Source organism: Schistocerca piceifrons, chromosome 8, assembly GCF_021461385.2.
Source record: "Schistocerca piceifrons isolate TAMUIC-IGC-003096 chromosome 8, iqSchPice1.1, whole genome shotgun sequence".
Classification (NCBI taxonomy): domain Eukaryota; kingdom Metazoa; phylum Arthropoda; class Insecta; order Orthoptera; family Acrididae; genus Schistocerca; species Schistocerca piceifrons.
In genome coordinates this window covers 328,720,073-328,741,363 of record NC_060145.1, presented here as the reverse complement: position 1 = coordinate 328,741,363, position 21,291 = coordinate 328,720,073, and the positions used below count along the sequence as shown (strand labels likewise).

Here is a 21,291-nt window from a genome sequence, read left to right as displayed (position 1 = left end):
TCTCTGTGAACAGGTTGACTCTACCCACCCCACGAACTACTCATGTCATTGTAAATTCTTCACCTACAATGAAAGTAGATGTTACATTTCAGAATATTGGTAGGGTACTGAAAAAATGCAGCCAGTCTACAAACAGTACTGGACAGAAAACAACTGTGCGTTCCATCTTTGACCATTGTTCAAGTACGTATAACCCATCCCGGATTGGGTTAACAGAGGAAACTGAATATGTTCCAAGAAGGGCAGCGCTGACGATCACAGGTTTGAAACTTCCTGGCAGATTAAAACTGTGTGCCCGACCGAGACTCGAACTCGGGACCTTTGCCTTTCGCGGGCAAGTGCTCTACCATCTGAGCTACCGAAGCACGACTCACGCCCGGTACTCACAGCTTTACTTCTGCCAGTACCTCGTCTCCTACCTTCCAAACTTTACAGAAGCTCTCCTGCGAACCTTGCAGAACTAGCACTCCTGAAAGAAAGGATATTGCGGAGACATGGCTTAGCCACAGCCTGGGGGATGTTTCCAGAATGAGATTTTCACTCTGCAGCGGAGTGTGCGCTGATATGAAACTTCCTGGCAGATTAAAACTGTTTAATCTGCCAGGAAGTTTCATATCAGCGCACACTCCGCTGCAGAGTGAAAATCTCATTCTGGAAACATCCCCCAGGCTGTGGCTAAGCCATGTCTCCGCAATATCCTTTCTTTCAGGAGTGCTAGTTCTGCAAGGTTCGCAGGAGAGCTTCTGTAAAGTTTGGAAGGTAGGAGACGAGGTACTGGCAGAAGTAAAGCTGTGAGTACCGGGCGTGAGTCGTGCTTCGGTAGCTCAGATGGTAGAGCACTTGCCCGCGAAAGGCAAAGGTCCCGAGTTCGAGTCTCGGTCGGGCACACAGTTTTAATCTGCCAGGAAGTTTCATATCAGCGCACACTCCGCTGCAGAGTGAAAATCTCATTCGATCACAGGTTTGTTTGACCCATGGGACAACGTAAGGGGATGGCCGGCTCTAGAATTTATGCGAGGGTGGGGGAGGGGAGGGGACGATTGGATCGCATCACCAACCTGGGCGCCAGAAATTAAACAAAACAACGAAAGTTTTGTAAAAATGCAGAACTGTGAGAATAATTTGGAAATACGATTCATTCATAAAATCTGTTATCTTACTGGAAAATGTCTGCTGTATTGTGGAACAGATGACAAAGGAAACGCTGGAGTTGGTCGCCTTGGTTGCGTCCTACAAAATAGCAGCTTTTGCTGCTCCAGTTTTGACATTCTACTCCTACTGTGTGCCTATACAGCACTTGAAATGTACCTACGTCATCTTGAAAGTCCCTTAAAAAGCGAAAAATTTAATACTAAAGAAATAAAGATAAATGTCAGCATATGATGGTCTAACAATTCCTTAACTATCTATAGGAGTATGGCTGAGAAAAACACTTCGTAATAAATAAAGAAAGAATAAGTAAAATACGCACTATCCATCACGTGTTAGAGTCTTTTGAATCCAGATTTTGTGATTAAGAGCCGTTTATACATGGAAAGATGTATGACATCCCTCCTCACCTCACCCTCTGCGTTGGATCTGTTATTAATAGACTACGATTTACGTACATTTTCTTCCTGTTACGTTCCTCTAAGCTAATTTTTTATGCTTTGTCTGTGACTTTTTTCAAGTTTTCCCACGTTCCCTTCTTTATTGGTGTTAACTTCATAATCAAATAGACATAAATATTTGAGGTAGTAGGGTAAAAACTTGACAAAACTTTTGTAGTATGAAACTGAAGCAACTAAAATGCATTGCGCGAATTGTTTATCCAGTTTCGCCGTATTTAACACTTAACGTGTTCCAACAACTTTATTTAGTATATAACTGTTAGTTTCCGCTATAATAAACGGCAGTGCTTTCAGAACTGGTTGTTTGTAGTCATAAATCATGGTCGTCGATGTTCGACCACAGCCGTTTTCCCTTTATGTACTACGGATACAGTAAATACGCACTGGTGGTTTATAAATATTTTCAACAAATGAACGTTTATATGTAAGTGACTCGCTGCCCTAATCTTCCAATTTGCACAGCAGAAGCGACAATATAGTACTCAACTGTGTTGGCTGCTACAGGTCACGCGACGCAGACTCTCCGCTGGTCAGGGAACTAGGAAACCTTAAGAGATTTTGGTTATATACTCTGCAACTGATGTAAGTTAATTTTGGTTGCATAGTTGATTTTGGAGCTGTAACTCAAAATCTACTAAACTGTAAACGTTTTACTTCTGTTTCACTGAGTGGTGCCTCGTACCTGACTCTGGTCTTAAAGATGTCCTCACGCTAGAGTAAGTGCGATATGCGAAAATAAGACGTCTTGCATGAATGACATTGTGAAAAAGGGCGTCAGGAAAATGTTGGAATACGTGAAGTAGTAGACGCTTGAAGATAAACGCAGATTTTCCCCCGAAGGCCTACTTACGATGTTTCAAGAGGCAAAATTAAGTGAAGAATCTAGCTGTTTACCCCACTACCCTGCCTGTCGTTCTCGTAGGAAGCGCGAATGCAAGGTGAGATATTTCCGAGTGCCAAGTAGCATTAAAACAATGAGTCTTTTCTCACTCGTTGCGTGATGGGAATGGGAAGAACTTCTAAAAATGGTACAATCATAAGTACCCTCTGCCATGCACTTCAGAGTCGTTTGCAGAGTGCGCAAAATTTATGTAACTGTAGATGTATCTTTATATGCCATTTAAATCGCCTACCAGTATTTAAAACTTCTCAAGTTATCACCTACAATGAGGGTGAGATGCTTCCGTACCCCTGTAACACCAGTTTAGTATAAAACGTTATTATGCAGGTTACTAATTTGTCACTTCGTATCAGTTGTTGGAATCAATTGTTGGAATTCATGTTTACATGTTTTCGCAGTAAGATTCAAATGGCTCTGAGCACTATGGGACTTAACATCTGAGGTCATCAGTCCCCTAGAACTTAGAACTACTTAAACCTAACTAACCTAAGGACATCACACACATCCATGCCCGAGGCTGGAAGCTCCTAGAACCGCAGTAAGAGTCGCTGTGAAGTTTTAATTTGTAGCCATGGCAGATGTGAGCGGTCAGAGCTACACTAGTAAGCAGCCCTTAGTGACAAGTGTGTGGGTGCACGAACCACAACACACAGGGCAGCCAATGAGGCAGATTATTGGAGCACTCCAGGAAGTATTTAATAAGACTCCACCGCGAAAGGCAACGCATCTGCATTGGGAAAGACGTCCTTTTGCTTGTGTTAAAGACAGCTCGCGGAGTGGAAGGAAGAAGACATGAGAAGAAACATGTTCGGAGCCTCTGCTTCGATTGAGCTATCTCCTGGGAAGTCGACACGCAGAGGAACTAGGCATACCAAGGACAACATAGCGAGATCACACGAATAGACACTTTAAGGTCCGATCTTTTCGACCGACGTTCGTAAACGACTTATCGGATACAGCCTGGAATGAGCGCGTTTTAGCATGCTGTGCTTTGCTAACGCAATTTCCAAATACAGTGAGCCGTGGCAAGGTTATGTTTTCAGATGAATGTGCCGTTTACCGCAGCTCACGTGCCAGAAATATTGTCGTTTGGGCCGAAGAGTACACCCGTTACATAGTCGTCTTAGAAAGGAACCCGCCTCTCGTAATAATATGGGCAGCGATGACATTACAACATCTGCTTGACCGTACTGTTTTGGAGAGACTGTGAACGGAGCAAATTATTTACACACGTCACAATCGTGGTTAATACCTCAGGGTGAGGAAAGGGGTCTCACAGAACGCATACGCTTGCAGCAAGGAGGAGCGACTTCTCATTACGCTTTTGTAGTGCGCGAGTTCCTAAATGAACACTTCCCAGGACGGTAGACAGGTTGTGTTACACCAGCAACACCAGCTCCCTTGAAATGGTCACCGAGGAGTCCTGAACTCATCACATCTGACAACTCGTCATGGAGAGTCATTAAGACGCATGCATCTGCACGTCATTATGCTACAAACGAAGACCTGCGCAATGCTGTTGACGATACATTTCGCACGTACACGCTCAAAAATATGTCGAGAAGAACATGGAGGATTATGGAGGCGATGGGGAACACACCCATATATTCGACACTTAATGTGTAAGTATGTATTTGTGATAAAGTCAAGTCAAATCAACATTCGATACTAGAGGGTACAGGGACTTCTTGCCCACCCTGAAGATTTAGTTTAAAACGAAAACCGTTTCCTCATTTGTTTTATGTAGTGCAGCCATCGCTGTAGAACTCAGCTGGCAATTCGCCCCCTCGTGGGGAGTTGAAAGAGCAGTCAACTTGGGCTGCAAAAGGCTACTTGTGAGATCTGGAGCCTGTGTGAAGCACGAAGTGTGTGGGAAGTGCAGGGGAAGCTGCTCGTGCGGCTACTTACGCTTGCGTCCCCATGGTGCACAGGTGTCCAGAAGCGATCTCGGCGGTGGACTTGCCTGCCGTCTCAGCGGGCTGGCTTTTAATATTGAAGTTTCCCCCTCTCGCTCTCCCCTCCCTAGTCGGCTCTTCGCGGAAACTGCGGCGGTTAGCGCACTCTGTGCAGAGCCGCTGATAACGAGAAGAGAAGCCCGGTGTGTGGGTGCGTCTTCCGCGACCTTGGAGGAGTCCGAAACCACCAGAGTGACGTCACACCGGGAAGACGCGGGGATTCCGGACACGGGCAACACCTTCCCCCTGGTACCTCGTGAGCTTCCGTGAAGTTGTCTGCCCTATTGCTCAGTTCGCTCTCAGAACAAGATGGTACAATTATGATCTCAGCATTCGCTCCGCCAATTTGACCCTTTATTCAATATCATACGCCGTTGCTGCAATATGTTATTACCACATCTCAGTTCATTTTATGAAATTGTTATCTACATAGTCCCAGAGTTACTTCTTCTCCATATGGTTCATCCCTAAATTTATAGACGAGGTGCTCTTTGAGTAAACCTTTATGAACGACCAAATGATGGAACTATTTTAACCTCCGTAGACTGTCAGTGTTATTCCTGTAATGCACCGTACATACGATCCATATTACTGGCCACTTTCGGCCTTAGGTCATTATCAAATTTAAGATAGTGGTGATAAGTGTGTCACGTCAAAGGTAGTGTTATAGGCCCTTTGCTGTTCCTTATCTATATAAACGATTTGGGAGACAATCTGAGCAGCCGTCTTCGGTTGTTTGCAGATGACGCTGTCGTTTATCGACTAATAAAGTCATCAGAAGATCAAAACAAACTGCAAAATGATTTAGAAAAAATATCTGAATGTTGCGAAAAGTGGCAGTTGACCTTAAATAACGAAAAGTGTGAGGTCATCCACATGAGTGCTAAAAGGAACTCGTTAAACTTCGGTTACACGATAAATCAGTCTAATCTAAAAGCCGTAAATCCAACTAAATACCTAGGTATTACAATTACGAACAACTTAAATAGGAAAGAACACATAGAAATTGTTGTGGGGAGGGCTAATCAAAGGCTGCGTTTTATTGGCAGGACACTTAGAAAATGTAATAGACCTACTAAGGAGACTGCCTACACTACGCTTGTCCGTCCTCTCTTAGATTACTGCTGCGCGGTGTGGGATCCTTACCAGATAGGAATGACGGAGTACATCGAAAAAGTTCAAAGAAAGGCAGCACGTTTTGTATTATCGCGAAATATGGGAGAGAGTGTCGCAGAAATGATACAGAATTTGGGCTGGAAATCATTAAAAGAAAGGCGTTTGCCGTTGCGACGGAATCTTCTCACGAAATTCCAATCACCAGCTTTCTCCTCCGAATGCGAATATATATTGTTGACACCGACCTACGTAGGAAGGAACGATCATCACGATAAAATAAGGGAAATCAGAGCTCGTACGGAAAGATGTAGGTGTTCGTTCTTCCCGCGCGCTATACGAGATTGGGATAATAGAGAATTGTGAAGGTGGTTCGATGAACCCTCTTCCAGGCACTTAAATGTGATTTTCAGAGTATCCATGTAGATGTAGATGTTTAAACATTTTTTTGTTTCGTGTTACGCGGGGATAATCACGTTCCCACACATACACGCCGGCCGGAGTGGCCGAGCGGTTAAAGGCGCTACTGTCTGGAACCGCAAGACCGCTACGGTCGCAGGTTCGAATCCTGCCTCGGGCATGGATGTGTGTGATGTCCTTAGGTTAGTTAGGTTTAAGTAGTTCTAAGTTCTAGGGGACTTATGACCACAGCAGTTGAGTCCCATAGTGCTCAGAGCCATTTGAACACATACACAAGTCGAATGCTACAAATATTGTCTTGCACATAGCAATCAACTTCCAGGAACAACTTCCACGCCATGTAGTCAAAAACCTTACTAACAGGTAGCTTACTAGCCGTTGCACGTTTATTTAGCAGTGTACACTTCTGAAATCGTCAGGGGGGTGGGGGTGGGGGTAAAATCGAACCGTAGTATCATGAAAACTGTATAAATCTTCAACTCACAAGATCGCTAAAATCATTTATTCATATAGATGACTGGTTTCGCCGAGTCTCTATTGCTGTCTTCGGATCGATATTTACATCGTTACACAATCTCCTCCTTCAGTACAGAAAATGGTGCTGTACAATGTATGACTTCTAGTATAGCTCACGGTACCAACATGGACATTCGTAAATGAAATGTAAATGTCGTGTGACTAGGACCTCCCGTCGGGTAGACCGTATGCCGTGTGCAAGTCTTTCGATCTGACGCCAATTTGGCGCCTTGCGTGTCCATGGGGATGAAATGATGATGAGGAGGACAACACAACACCCAGTCCTTGGCGGAGAAAATCTCCGACCGAGCAGGGAATCGAACCCGGGCCCTTAGGATTGATATTCTGTCAGGCTGGCTTCTCAGCTACCGGGGGCGGACTATGGACATACGTTATATAGCAACACTTACTGTACTGAAGGAGCAGATTATGTAATGATGTAAACATAGATCCGAAGATGGCAACGGAGAATTGCCGAAACCGGTCATCTATATGAGTAAATGATTTTCGTGATTTTGGCAGTTGAAAATTTATTCACTGTTTAGCACACCGTGAACACAGTATGCAGCTAAACGAATGTGGAAGAGCCAGTAAAGCTACCGGTTAATAAAGTTTTTGCCTACATAACGCGTTGTGAAAGTTGTTCCTGTAAGCCGACTGCTCTGTGCAAGACCATATCCGTAACATTCGACATGTGTACGTGTGGGAACTTGTCTGTCCCTACGTAGCACGAAAAAGACAATTTTTTAAGTGTGACTCATACATCACCAGTATCGTACATTTGATAATGGCCTAAGCCCGAAACTGGCCAGTAATGTAATTCATACGCATGGAGCATTGAGGGAATAAAGCTGACAACCCACAGTGGTTAAAATGGTTCCATCATTCATATCATATATAGAGTCTGTGAACACGTACATGAAGAAAGTACTTTATGAACGAACTGAGCATCGAAATTTACAGTATCCGAAGTCTATTAGAAAACAAAAGAAAGGAAATAATCTTCAGAACTGGAAATGCGAAAATGGTGCAAAATTAGCGTCGTTGTGTAGATATCTCAAAACTGGAATTATAATCTGCAAAAGTCTTTATTATGTTCCGCTTCTTTCGTGTTTCTTCTTCCTCTTCTCAACCAAAAAGTCGGTAGTCAGCATGATTCCCTCTCGGATACATCCTCCGCAACAGCATCTTGTTTTGGTGATACGGTCACACTTCAATTGTAGCTACCACAAACTAGTTTCGGGGTGTCCCTCTTGCTATTTTTCTTTTAATTTTCCCCTCAATAATTTTGATGCATCAGTTGAAGCGGCACAGAAAATGACCACTGAAGCTATGTTTTATTTTCTTTATTCTTCCCGCAAAGCTTCTTTACTTTCATTCATTCTTTCCAAAACCCTTTTATCTGTCATCCTGTCGGTTATGATTTGCGTGGTGATCATCGCTAGTACCGCTTTTCAAAAGAATCCAATTTAGTTATTTCTTCCTTCTTCATAGTCCAAGTCTCTAAGCAATAGCTTGCTACACACCTCACAAAGCTTTTTGTATACTGCTTAGTAGATATCAGTTCGATATTAACAGGAGTCTGTTCTTGTTAAATGCTTCTTTGGCATTAGCACTCCTTTATGTTATATTTCCCTTCCATCTTCCGTCATATGAGGTAATGCTAACCAAGTATCAGAATTCTTTTACATTGGTGAATTTTTTGTTTTCTAGGTTGACTTGTACTTGTTTAAGTCAGTTTCTAGAGCATCTGATATAGTTTGTTTTGGACTTTTTTATTTGATCTTATATTCGACTTGTTGTTAACTCAATTGTTTCAGTGGTTTTTAGTTATTTTTTAATCTCAGCAATAAGGAAAATGTCATCTGCAAATCCGATTCTCTCGTGCGGTTACAGTCTTCAAACATCTCTTCTGACCAAAAGTCGGCTGTTCAGAACAGGCAAGTTGAAATTGCTAATGCCAGATATTACAACTTATTTTGGGGGTATGTTCATCTTACACAAGGTTATTATCGTGTTTTTTTATTTTATGTTTTTCATGTACTAATGGCTTATTCTAAAGGAAACAGACATCTGAATATTTCTGTCGCTTAGAGATTGCAGATTTATCGGCGAACAGAGTGTGTTTACGCACGAAAATATTAGGATCGTCCTCTTTTGTTACGACACATCTTTTAGCAGTTTGACGTGAGAATTCGTAAAAAAAAGGGGGGGAAGGAGAAGGTGGTCAATGAGTTTAAATAACATTGAAACCCACTTTTAACCATATTAATTATTGCACAACAATAGATTTCTTTCTTGATGTGTTACTCATTTTGTCCGTTACAGAGATGTTCTTACGATACCATCGAATCAACTTAATATATCAAATAATTTTTGTAGACAAATATTGTTTAGTTTTGAGAAGTCTTTGTCAACTACATTGATTCTGCGTAACATGTATATTTAAAATTGTGAAGTTTACTCGAATTTCACCAATTCCTAGCAGATTTCAGGAAATGTTCCGTCATGTAACTGGTTGCAAAAGATTCATCCAACACTCATGTCACCCGAGGAACTTTGCACGGTTTTGGAGGAAAAGGGCGGGTACGGCAGGTTTGCAACATGTGGTGCAAGATCCCCTACTTGGAATATTACACACGAATTGCAGGGAGATCAGTCTGTACTGGACTTAGGAACGCCATAAGAACGAGAATAATGGTTCAAACGGCTATAAGCACTATGGGACTTAACATCTGACGTCATCGTTGCCCTAGACTTAGAACTATTTAAACCTAACTAACCTAAGGACATTACATACATCCATGCCGGAGGCAGGATTCGAAACTGCGACCACAGCAGCAGCTCGGTTCCGGACTGAAGCGCCTAGAACCGCTCGGCCACAGCGGCCGGCGAGTGAAACACACAACCAGCTACAATTTTGCGGAATGAACGATTACTTTGCCCTTCAAACAGTGTTACACTGAGGTGAGAAAAAGTCATGGTATAACGATATGCACACACACAGATGGCTGTAGTGTCGCGTACACAAGGTATAAAAGGGCAGTCCGTTGGCGCAGCTGTCATTCGTATTCACGTGATCCACGTGAAAGGATTTACGACGTGATTTTGGCCCCACGACGGGATTTACAAAGGGCGTTCAAAAAATTTTTCACAGTCATCTCTAATTTTTTTTAATTTTTTGCAGGAGGAGAATGAAATTTTTTGCCGCGCGTGATTAGCCGAACGGTCTGCGGCGCTGCAGTCATGGACTGTGCGGCTGGTCCCGGCAGAGATTCGAGTCCTCCCTCGGGCATGGGTGCGTGTGTTTGTCCTTAGGATAATTTAGGTTAAGTAGTGTGTAAGCTTAGGGACTGATGACCTTAGTAATCAAGTCCCATAAGATTTCACGCACATTTGAACATTTATTTGAAATTTTTTGTGAACATACTTGGAACATTTAGCTATACATTGAGCCTACCCAATGTAGCCTCCACCAGCTACGACCCATCTGGCTAAATGTTCTCTCCATGACGTAAATGCACTTTGGTAAAATTCTGGGGATTGACTTTTACACCATCACTTGATGCAGGAATTAAGGTCTTTCTCACTATCAAATGTTTTACTACGCAGGTGCCGGCTGATGTTAAGTCCTACAGTGCTTAGAGCCATTTGAATCACGCAGGTGGGCCTTCAGACGACCAAAGAGGTAAAAATCAGACGGAGCCCAGTCCAGATTGTAGGGACGATGAGGAACAATTTTGCAAGCCACTTTCCTGATTTTCTCCTGCGTCATAAGGGCTGTGTGGGGTTTGGCATTGTCATGGTGTAGTCTGATGAGCTGACCCTGAAGCTGTGGTCTGTGGGTCTTGATGGCACGTCGCAGCTTGTCCAGTGACAAACAGTAACGGTCCCGGTTAATTGTGGAGACAGGTTCCAAAAAGTCAATGAAAATGACACCACACTGATCACAGGAGGACATCACCTTTCCGCCGCTGTTGGTGAAACTCTTGATTTCTTCTTCCGAGGGCATCCCGGATGACGCCACTTAATGGATTGGGTTTTGCTCTCAGGTTCGGACAAAAACAACCATGTTTCATCTTGGGTAATGACGCCGGCAAAACACTGTTTCCACTCAAAGGTCTTGATGAGACCCTCGCACACATTCTTCCTCATCGTTTTCATTTCTCTTGTCAATAATCTAGGCGCACAAGGTGCACAGATTTTTCTGTACCCTAGTGACTGTACCAGTGACACCATACTACCCAATGACAAACGAGTCATTTCAGCAAGCTGTCGTGTCGTCTCACATCTGTCATTCTGGATCCTTTGATCAATGGTCTCCTTATTCAAATCACTCACTGCCATCGATGGTCTACCGCATCGTGGATTGTACAGCAGCGAGAAATCACCTTATTTAAACCTCTGCAAGCACCGCTGGATACTGCTGTGATCCACTGTGTCCTCCCCATAAAGAGGGACGCGGGATTAGCCGAGCAGTCTTGGGCGCTGCAGTCAGGGACTGTGCGGCTGGTCCCGGCGGAGGTTCGAGTCCTCCCTCGGGCGTGGGTGTGTGTGTTTGTCCTTAGGATAATTTAGGTTAAGTAGTGTGTAAGCTTAGGGACTGATTAACTTAGCAGTCAAGTCCCATAAGATTTCACCCACATTTGAACATTTTGAACATAAACAGGGAGCAACTTCCTGTGAATCGATATGACAGAGTCATCGCCGGTCTCGAAGAGGAATTCCATCACCGACCGTTGTCGCATCCTGACATCTACTTCACGGTCCATTATGGCTCACATGTAAATAAAAGAAAATACTTTTATGTACCAACTTCTAGCTAAATGATCCAAGAATGTTCACAAAACATTTCATTCTCCTCCTGCAAGAAAAAAAAAATTAGAGACGACTGTGCAAAACTTTTTGAACGCCCTTTGTAACAGATGCTGAACACGGAATAGTAGTTGGAGTTAGACGAATGGGACATTCCATATCGAAAATCGTCAGGGAATCTAATATTCCGCGATCCATGATGTCACGAGTGTGGCGAGGCATACCTCTCACCACGGACAATGCAGTGGCCGACGGCTTTCACTTAACGACTGAGAGCAGTGGCGTTTGCGTATCTTGTTGGTGCTAACAGACAAGCAACCCAACGTGAAATAATCACAGTAATTAATGTGGACGTACGACGAATGTACCCGTTAGGACAGTGTGGCGAAATTTGGCGTAAGTGGGCTAAGGCAGACGACCGACGCGTGTGCCTTTGCTAACTCGACGTTGCCTACATAATCTCTCCTGCGCTCGTGACCGTATCAGTCGAACCGGTGACGACTGGAAAACCGTGGCCTGGCCAGATGAGTCCCAATGTCACTTGGTAAGAGCTCGTAGTAGGGTTCGAGTGTGGCGCAAACTCCAGAAGCCAAGGACCCAAGTTGTCAACAAGGCACTGTGCCAAAAAATGGCTCTGAGCACTATTGTACTTAACATCTGAGGTCATCAGCCCCATAGACTTAGAACTAATTAAACCTGACTAACCTAAGGATCAAATAGGTAAAAAGACGAGGGCTAGTAGAAACCCTTGGGTAACAGAAGAAATATTGAATTTAATTGGTGGAAGGAGAAAATATAAAAATGCAGTAAATGAAGCAGGCAAAAAGGAATACAAACGTCTCAAAAATGATATCGACAGGAAGTGCAAAATGGCTAAGCAGAGATGGCTAGAGGACAAATGTAAGGATGTAGAGGCTTATCTCAGTAGGGGTAAGATAGATACTGCCTACAGGAAAATTAAAGAGACCTTTTGAGAAAGGAGAACCACTTGCATGAATATCGAGAGCTCAGATGGAAACCCAGTTCTAAGCAAAGAAGGGAAAGCAAAAAGTTGGAAGGAGTATATAGAGGGTCTATACAAGGGTGATGTTCTTGAGGACAATATTATGGAAATGGAAGAGGATGTAGATGAAGATGAAATGGGAGATACAATACCGAGTGAAGAGTTTGACAGAGCACTGAAAGACCTGAGTCGAAACAAGGCCCCAGGAGTAGACAACATTCCATTAGAACTACTGACGGCCTTGGGAGAGCCAGTCCTGACAAAACTCTACCATCTGGTGAGCAAGATGTATGAGACAGGGCTAAAATACAAGGAGCGAAAGGCTATTTACAATTTGTACAGAAACCAGATGGCAGTTATAAGAGTCGAGGGGCATGAAAGGGAAGCAGTGGTTGGGATGGGAGTGAGACAGGATTATAGCCTCTCCCCGATGTTATTCAATCTGTATATTGAGCAAGCAGTAAAGGAAACAAAAGAAAAATTCGGTGTAGGAATTAAAATCCATGGGGAAGAAATAAAAACTCTGAGGTTTGCCGATGACATTGTAATACTGTCAGAGACAGCGAAGGACCTGTTGAAAGGAATGGACAGTGTCTTGAAAGGGGGATATAAGATTAACATCAACGAAAGAAAAACGAGGATAATGGAATGTAGTCGAATTAAGTCTGACGATGCTGAGGGAATTAGATTAGGAAACGAGACACTTAAAGTAGTAAAGGAGTTTTGCTATTTGGAGAGCAAAAGAACTGATGATGGTCGAAGTAGAGAGGATGTAAAATGTAGACTGGCAATGGCAAGGAGAGCGTTTCTGAAGAAGAAAAATTTGTTAACATCGAGTATAGATTTAAATGTCAGGAAGTCGTTTCTGAAAGTATTCGTACGGAGTGTAGCCATGTATGGATGTGAAACGTGGACGATAAATAGTTTAGACAAGAGGAGAATGTGGTGCTACAGAATAATGCTGAAGATTAGATAGATCACGTAACTAATGAGGAGGTATTGAATAGAATTGGGGAGAAGAGGAGCTTGTGGCACAACTTGACTAGAAGAAGGGATCGGTTGGTAGGACATGTTCTGAGACATCGAGGGATCACCAATTTAGTATTGGAGGGCAGCGTGGAGGGTAAAAATGGTAGAGGGAGACCAAGAGATGAATACACTAAACAGATTCAGAAGGATGTAGGCTGCAGTAGGTACTGGGAGATGAAGAAGCTTGCACAGGGTAGAGTAGCATGGAGAGCTGTATCAAACCAGGCTCAGGACTGAAGACCACCACAACAACAACAACAACAACAACCTAATGACATCATAGACATCCATGTCCGAGGCGGGATTCGAACCTGCGACCGTAGCAGTTGCGCGGTTCCGGACTGAAGCGCCTAGAACCGCTAGGTCACAGTGGCCGGCGCACTGTGCCAGGTGGTGGTGGCTCCATAATGGCGTGGGCCGTTTTTACATGGAATGGACTGGATCTTCTGGTCAAACTGAACCGATCATTGATCGGAAAAGGCTATGTTAGGCTACCTGGAGATCATTCGCAGCCTTTCATAGACATCATGTTCCCAAAAAACTATGGAATTTGTGTGGATGACGAAGTGTCATGTCATCGGGCCACAACTGTTCACGATTGGTTTGAAGAACATTCTGGGCGAATGATTTGACTACCCTGATCGCTGGACATGAATTTCACCGAACATTTATGGAACATAATCGAGATGTCAGTTCGTGCACAAAATCTAACATAGATAACACTTTCGCAATAATGGACGGCTATAGAGGCGCATAGATCAATATTTCTGCGGGAGACTTCCAACGACTTGTTGAGACCATGTCACATCGAGTTACTGCAGTATGCCGGGTAAAAGGAGCTATACCGCGACTTTTATCACTTCGGGGTATAATGTTGTGTAATTTTACAACGTATCTCATCCAGGGAAGGTGTCCTTCTTTTAAAGTAAAATGGACTATTTGCTCCACATTGACTCTTGAAACTGAAGGACGTTTAGAAGCAATTCCTGAACAACAGATGTCTGTTACGTCATTTGACCCACTTTGTTATTAATTCATGGTTCAGCAGCCTTCTTGTGATAGGCACATGTTTATTTTGGTGCATTATTTCATAACTGTCTGTTCTACAAACTGAAAATGTTACGGCGAAGTGGACTGTAAGATGAAGAGATAAGGAAATTGTTGAAGCAGTCTTCTGATCTGAAAACTCACCAAGTGAATCTGAATTTTCTAATGATGATGACAACGCGGTAGACGTCGCTGAAAACTTAGAACACGACGATGCTGAAGATGATGAATAATGCCTTCACGAAGAAGGAGAGGAACAAGTTACTGCAAATCTATTGAACATTACATTGTTTTGTAGTGATGGGCATGGAATTTCTAGCAGGTGGTGCAAAAAGGATGTATTAAAAGAAGATCAGAGACCTAGAAGATATTCGTTAAGAACTGTCATAATGAAGAGCCTTGTTTTACGTTGTTTTTTCGTGTACCCTCATTGAGAAAGTTTGCATGTGGACCAACAAGGAAGGCCCAATATTTGACAAGCACTGGGTGAATAAAGATTTGCATGAAATGAAAAATTTTCTTGGTGTTCTGATCCTGACTGGTGTTTATAAGTCAAGAAATGAAGGTATCAGTTAGTTTATGGAGTGCTGAGAATGGCCGACCACTGTTCAATGAAATTATACCTCGCAATCACTTCAATGTTATTCTGAGGGTGTTGTGCTTTGACAATGCAGCAATTCGACGTGAACATAGCTCAAGTGACAAACTGGAACCAATCAGAGTGGTTTTTTAGGTGTGAGAAACTACTCTGACGGACGTCAACATTCCAGGATATTGCATGATCCTGGATAAACAGTTGGTCACATTTCAAGGTCGTTGCCCATTTCGACAATACATGCCATCATAACCTGATGGATACGGATTAAAGCTCTGAACAGTTTGTGAGAATGCAACAAGCTGCTGCTGTAAGATGAAAATGTATCTGGGGAACGAAGAAGAAACCAGAGCAGCGTGACTCAGAGAAAACGCTGTGAAGATCCCGGTGATTGCACTTGAAAAGTGTAGACGCAATACCACCTACGATAATTTACATACATCTCTCGGTTTGATTCATTATTTGTTGACAGAAGATACGACAATAATCGGCACTAATCGAAAAAGCAAAGGTGAACTGCCTCCCGATTTTATTATACCCAAAGGATGTACTGTACATTCTCCGTTATTTGGTTTTCAACGAAATGTCATGATGGCCTGCTATATTCCTAAGAAGAACCAAGTTGTTACCATCCTTAGCTCTGTTCATGACCAACCAACGGTATCACCATGTATAAACCCCTTACGTGGCTGCTGCAATGCACTTCATTCGTAGAGGTACCTAAGTCTACCACTAGATGTCTGTGTCTTGCAGCAGCATCGATGGATTCATGAAGGCACTGATAAAAAAGAGGTAGTTTCAGGCAGAAACCAAGGGTACTCGAACGGTTTAGCAAACTTCCGTATAGAGGGCACCACGTGTGTATGTTGCAACAAATGCGCAAATAAGCATGCTGAGGGGTTTACATGAACTCATTTGATAGATAAAGGTTACGCGTGATGAGGCAGGAATAATCATGCTGAGTAGTTTATGTCTAATAATAGACAAAAAAAGTAGTCCGTGATTTTCATACGTTATAAATCTACAGGGTACATAACATATTTTGCAAAATAAGTGATGATAACAAAAATTATTTAAAAACTCAAAAAAATCTAATTGTAGAAAAATTCTATAAAAACATAACGTCCTTAAAACAATTACAGGCACAGTCGGTAAATCTTCCTTCTCTAGTAACACAGACTGTTGCTGCAAGTAGATGAAATGTAGAGCTAAAAATTTTTTGGACTGTAATTCAAACTCTGACGATGTAGTACGAGACGTGACCCCTTAAAATAGTGATGCATATTGAATTTCCTTCTTCGGTATGACAAGTGGATTCGCGGCAGCTACGGTCGCAGGTTCAAATCCTGCCTCGGGCATGGATGTGTGTGATGTCCTTAGGTTAGTTAGGTTTAAGTAGTTCTGAGTTCTGGGGGACTGATGACCACAGATGTTAAGTCCCATAGTGCTCAGAGCCAGCCGCAAGTGGATTGTAATCTAAACATCTAGTACTGGGTGAGTGACATAAGGAAGTGTGTGTGTGAAGAAAATGACATCCTCGACACAGTGCGAGCAGCCGGTAAACAGCCGTTAAGCGGCCACGAGTAAAAGCTTAAAGCCGTCACAGAGATTCTTATTACTATGCTGCATCTGTTCATACGAGATCAAACCATCTCGAGATAAATGTTTAAAAAACTCAGGTTCACCTAATAAATGTAACTTATGACTTTTTCCTATTTTATGCAAAATTATTGTTTCTTCTAGTTTTCTCTGCGACTCAGACTCAGAACTTAACATATGATCGGCATAGATAAAATTATACAGGATATAGGCGCTTTCAGGTGACTGTAAAAACTATTTGTAGTGGGATAAGGTATTTGTATGATTACATGTATCGAAACAACAACTGAAGAAGTTTTCTTTTCATCTCCTGCAGCATGGATGCCAGAAGGTATTTCACGTTATGGAGTTCTGCAAGAGCGAGTCCTCAACCGTAGTGCGTCGGAGATTCAGAATCACGTTTAACATGGCTCCACCTATCTGGCAACCCATTTACGAGTAGGTACAGAAGTTAAAGGAAACAGGGTCTTTGTTAAGGCAAAAGCAGTGGGCACCCATTACATCTTAGGAACAGGTTGAACGCATCAGGTCAAAAAATTTTCAGGAGTCCACAAAACTCCACGTCTCGTACCAGTCGTGAATTAAAAATTTCACAATCAACTTGACGGTAAAAAATGGAAATGAGCGTTTGGCGTCATTGGCCGGGAGGCCCCTTACGGGGCAGGTTCGGCCACCTTGTTGCAGGTCTTATTACATACGACGCCACACTGGGCTACCTGCTCGCCGAATGGGGATGAAATGACAATGAAGACAAGACAACACCCAGTCCCTGAGCGGAGAAAATCACCGACCCAGCCGGGAATCGAACCCGGGCCCCTGAGGATGGCAGCCCATCACGCTGACCATTTCTTTCCTTTTATTTTGTTCAATATAGTTTGTTGCGTTTGGTCTGGGCGGACGTCACAAGACATCCGTTCAAGTTGACCGTTGATTCCATTAGTCAGTTTTTTTTATTACAGAGGGCGAACAGCCCTCTGACCGAATACGCTGAACTACCGTGTTGGCCTCCACTTAGCTATCGGGGCGGACAACTTTACCTGAGCGCTGAGAAACCAGCTTCAAACGAAACCATTTCTGATTGAGTTGCTCCAAGCCAATAGACTATCTGCACCCGGAGCGACTGCAGTGAAATCTGTTGCTGGATTTACGTGCACCATCCTGTCCTCTGTGAAGTGCAAACTGACGCTGAAAACGGCGGTAAAACAACAGAAAAGCCAGCCATCTCCGAGACGCGTAAACACAATCGTATTCATATACAAATGGCATAACGAGCACAAACTAGTATTGCTACATGTACGTGTACATAAATCTCAAAACATTTGAATTTTAAAAACAAAAGCAACACTGTGTTAAGGCGGAAGAAATCAACTGTGCCACACCACTGTAGCACTGTTAAGTCGCTCTATAAAAAGCTATGAATTTCGAATCAGTCTGTTGCAGCTCCCTGGCTGCTAAATACAACCTGCAGTTTATATTTCTTTGGATGTACGAATGAATCCAGAATTTTCTGTTTCCTCATTCGTGCGTAATAGTAACAATAATAATTACTCCCTCTTCTCCACACCCACATGCGGCAACTGCAGTTTCGCATTTCAGAGTTGCGCCGTATGCCGAACTGCCTTGCCAGCCAAACGACAACCAGCTGCCGACGTACAATGAGGTGATCAAAGACCTCCAAATAAAGTGTTGGACTTCTGTTTGCCCGGCGTATGGTGCAACCGACGTGGCATGGACTCAACAAGTCGCTGGATGTCCCCTGCAGATATATTGAAATATTGAAATGGTTCAAATGGCTCTGAGCACTATGGGACTTAACTGCTGAGGTCATCAGTCCCCTAGAACTTAGAACTATTTAAACCTAACTAACCTAAGGACATCACACACATCCTTGCCCGAGGCAGGATTCGAACCTGCGGCCGTAGCGGTCGCGCGGTTCCAGCGTATAGCGCCTAGAACCGCTCGGCCACCCAGGCCGGCTGAAATATTGAGCCATGCTGCCTCGATGGCTGTCGGTAATTGCGAAAGTCTTTCCGGTGCAGGATTTTGTGCACGAACTGATCCTCGCGATTCAAATGGTTCAAATGACTCTAAGTACTATGGGACTTAACATCCTAGGTCATCAGTCCCCTAGACTAAGAACGACTTATACCTAACTAACCTAAGGACATCACACACATCCTTGCCCGAGGCAGGATTCGAACCTGCGACCGTAGCAGCAGCGCGGTTCCAGAGTGAAGCGCCTAGAACCGCTCGGCCACAGCGGCGGCGAACCTCACGATTATGACCCGTAAATGTTCTATGGGATTTATGTCGGCCGATCTGGGTGGCCAAATCATTCGCTCGAATTGCCCAGAATGTTCTTCAAACCAATCCCGAACAACTGTGACCCGGTGACATGGCGTGTTGTCATCCATTAAATGGTCTCCAGATACCCGAATGTAACTATTTCCAGTCAACTCTCGGTCCAGTTGCACCAGAGGACCTAGACAATTTATGTAAATACTGCCCACACCATTATGGAGCCACCACCAGCTTACACAGTGCCTTGTAGGCAACTTGGGTCCTTGGATTCGTGGGGTCTGCGCCACCCCCAAACCCTACTATCAGCTCTTACCAACTGAAGTCGGGACTCATCTGCCCAAGCCACGGTTTTCCAGTCGTTTAGGGTTCATTCTAGTAGAGGCGCTGTAGGCGATGTCGCGCTGTTATCAAAGGCAGTTACGCAGTTACGTCGGTCGTCTGCTGCTGTAGCCCATTAACGATAAACGGATACGTTCGCCGTATGCCAAAACATTTATTTCTGTGGTTATTTCACGCAGTGTGGCTTGTCTGTTAGCACTGACAACTGTACGCAGACCCCTTCGGTCGTCAAGCAAAAGCCGTCGGCCACTGTATTGTCCGCGGTGAGAGGTAAGGCGTAAGATACGGTATTGTTGCCGGACTCCTGACACTGTGGATATCAGAATAATGAATTCTCTAAAGATTTCTGAAACTGAATGTCCCATGCCTCTAGTTGCAAGTACCATTTCGCGTTCAAAGTTTGTTAATTTATGTAGTGCGGCCATAATCACGTTGGATACTTTTTCACATGAAACAACCGCGTACAACGACGGCCCCGCCAGTGCACCGCCCTTTTATGCCTTGTGTACGCAATACCACCGCCATCTGTGTATGTGGATATCGCTATCCCATGACTTTTGTCACCTCAGGACTCTGTGTGTGCAAAGGCGACACATGCCGACAAACCTTTCCGGAAACAGTTTTGCATTGATATGCAGCAATACTGACCCTACGACGTATCTTAGAAGACAGATTAAGGAAAGGCAAACCTACGTTTCTAGCATTTGTAGACTTGGAGAAAGCTTTTGACAATGTATACTGGAATACTCTCTTTCAAATTCTGAAGGTGGCAGGGGTGAAATACAGGCAGTGAAAGGCTATTTACAATTTGTACAGAAACCAGATGCCAGTTATAAGAGTCGAGGAGCATCAGAGGGAAGCAGTGGTTGGGAAGGGAGTGAGACAGGGTTGTAGCCTCTCCGAGATGTTATTCAATGTGTGTATTGAGCAAGCAGTAAAGGAAACAAAAGAAAAATTCGGAGTAGGAATTAAAATCCATGGAGAAGAAATAAAAACTTTGAGGTTCACCGTGACATTGTAATTCTGTCAGAGACAGCAAAGGACTTGGAAGAGCAGTTGAACGGAGTGGACAGTGTCTTGAAAGGAGGATATAAGATGAACATCAACAAAAGCAAAACGAGGATAATGGAATGTAGTCGAATTAGGTCGGCGGATGCTGAGGGAATTAGATTAGGAAATGAGACACTTAAAGTAGTAAATGAGTTTTGCTGTTTTGGGAGAAAAATGATGATGGTCGAAGTGGAGAGGATATAAAATGTAGACCAGCAATGGCAAGGAAAGCGTTTCTGAAGAAGAGAAGTTTGTTAACATTGAGTATAGATTTGTCAGGGAGTTGTTTCTGAAAGTATTTGTATGGAGTGTAGCCATGTGTGGAAGTGAAACATGGACGACAAGAAGAGAACAGAAGCTTTCGAAATGTGGTACTACAGAAGAATGCTGAAGATTAGATGGGTAGATCACGTAACTAATGAGGAAGTATTGAACAGAATTGGGGAGAAGAGAAATTTGTGGCACAACTTGACTAGAAGAAGGGATCGGTTGGTAGGATATGTTCTGAGGCATCAAGGGATCACCAATTTAGTACTGGAGGGCAGCGTGGAGGGTAAAAATCGTAGAGGGAGACGAATACACTAAGCAGATTCAGAAGGATGTAGGTTGCTGTAGGTACTGGGAGATGAAGAAGCTTGCACAGGATAGAATAGCATGGAGAGCTGCATCAAACCAATCTCTGGACTGAAGACCACAACAACAACAACAACAACAACAACAACAACATGCAGTACTTAAAGGAAGAGGACGGTTTCACACTCAGGCTGTTTCTTAACGGTGAGGCTGTTTCACATGAACGGCGAGGTAAACCGGGACAGCGCGCAAGTATGGGGAGCAAGGATTCCCCATAGTGTTGTCGATCATGTCCATGGATCCCCCAAAATGAATGTGTTTTGTGCTGAGTTAAGGTAAAAAGTATGTGCCCATCTTCTTTGCAGAGGCGTCAGTTAATGGACATTATTATGTGGACGTGCCTCAGCTGTGGCTCATGCTGCAAT

General features: G+C 43.6%; 1 protein-coding gene across 3 annotated transcripts in view; it reads right to left on the bottom strand.

Annotated features, from left to right (window-relative positions):
• The window catches only part of LOC124711364 (glucose dehydrogenase [FAD, quinone]-like), a 102,126-nt gene that overhangs the window by 44,782 nt on the left and 36,053 nt on the right, over positions 1-21,291 (bottom strand). Inside the window, exon 1 of one of the 3 annotated variants that reach the window (XM_047241404.1) lies at positions 4,420-4,465. The exons of the other annotated variants lie outside the window; for them this stretch is intronic. Within the exon in view, the coding sequence (XP_047097360.1) occupies positions 4,420-4,433 (14 nt within the window). The 5' untranslated portion in view covers positions 4,434-4,465. Of the gene's footprint in view, positions 1-4,419; positions 4,466-21,291 lie in introns of those variants that run through there. 3 annotated transcript variants of the gene reach the window in all.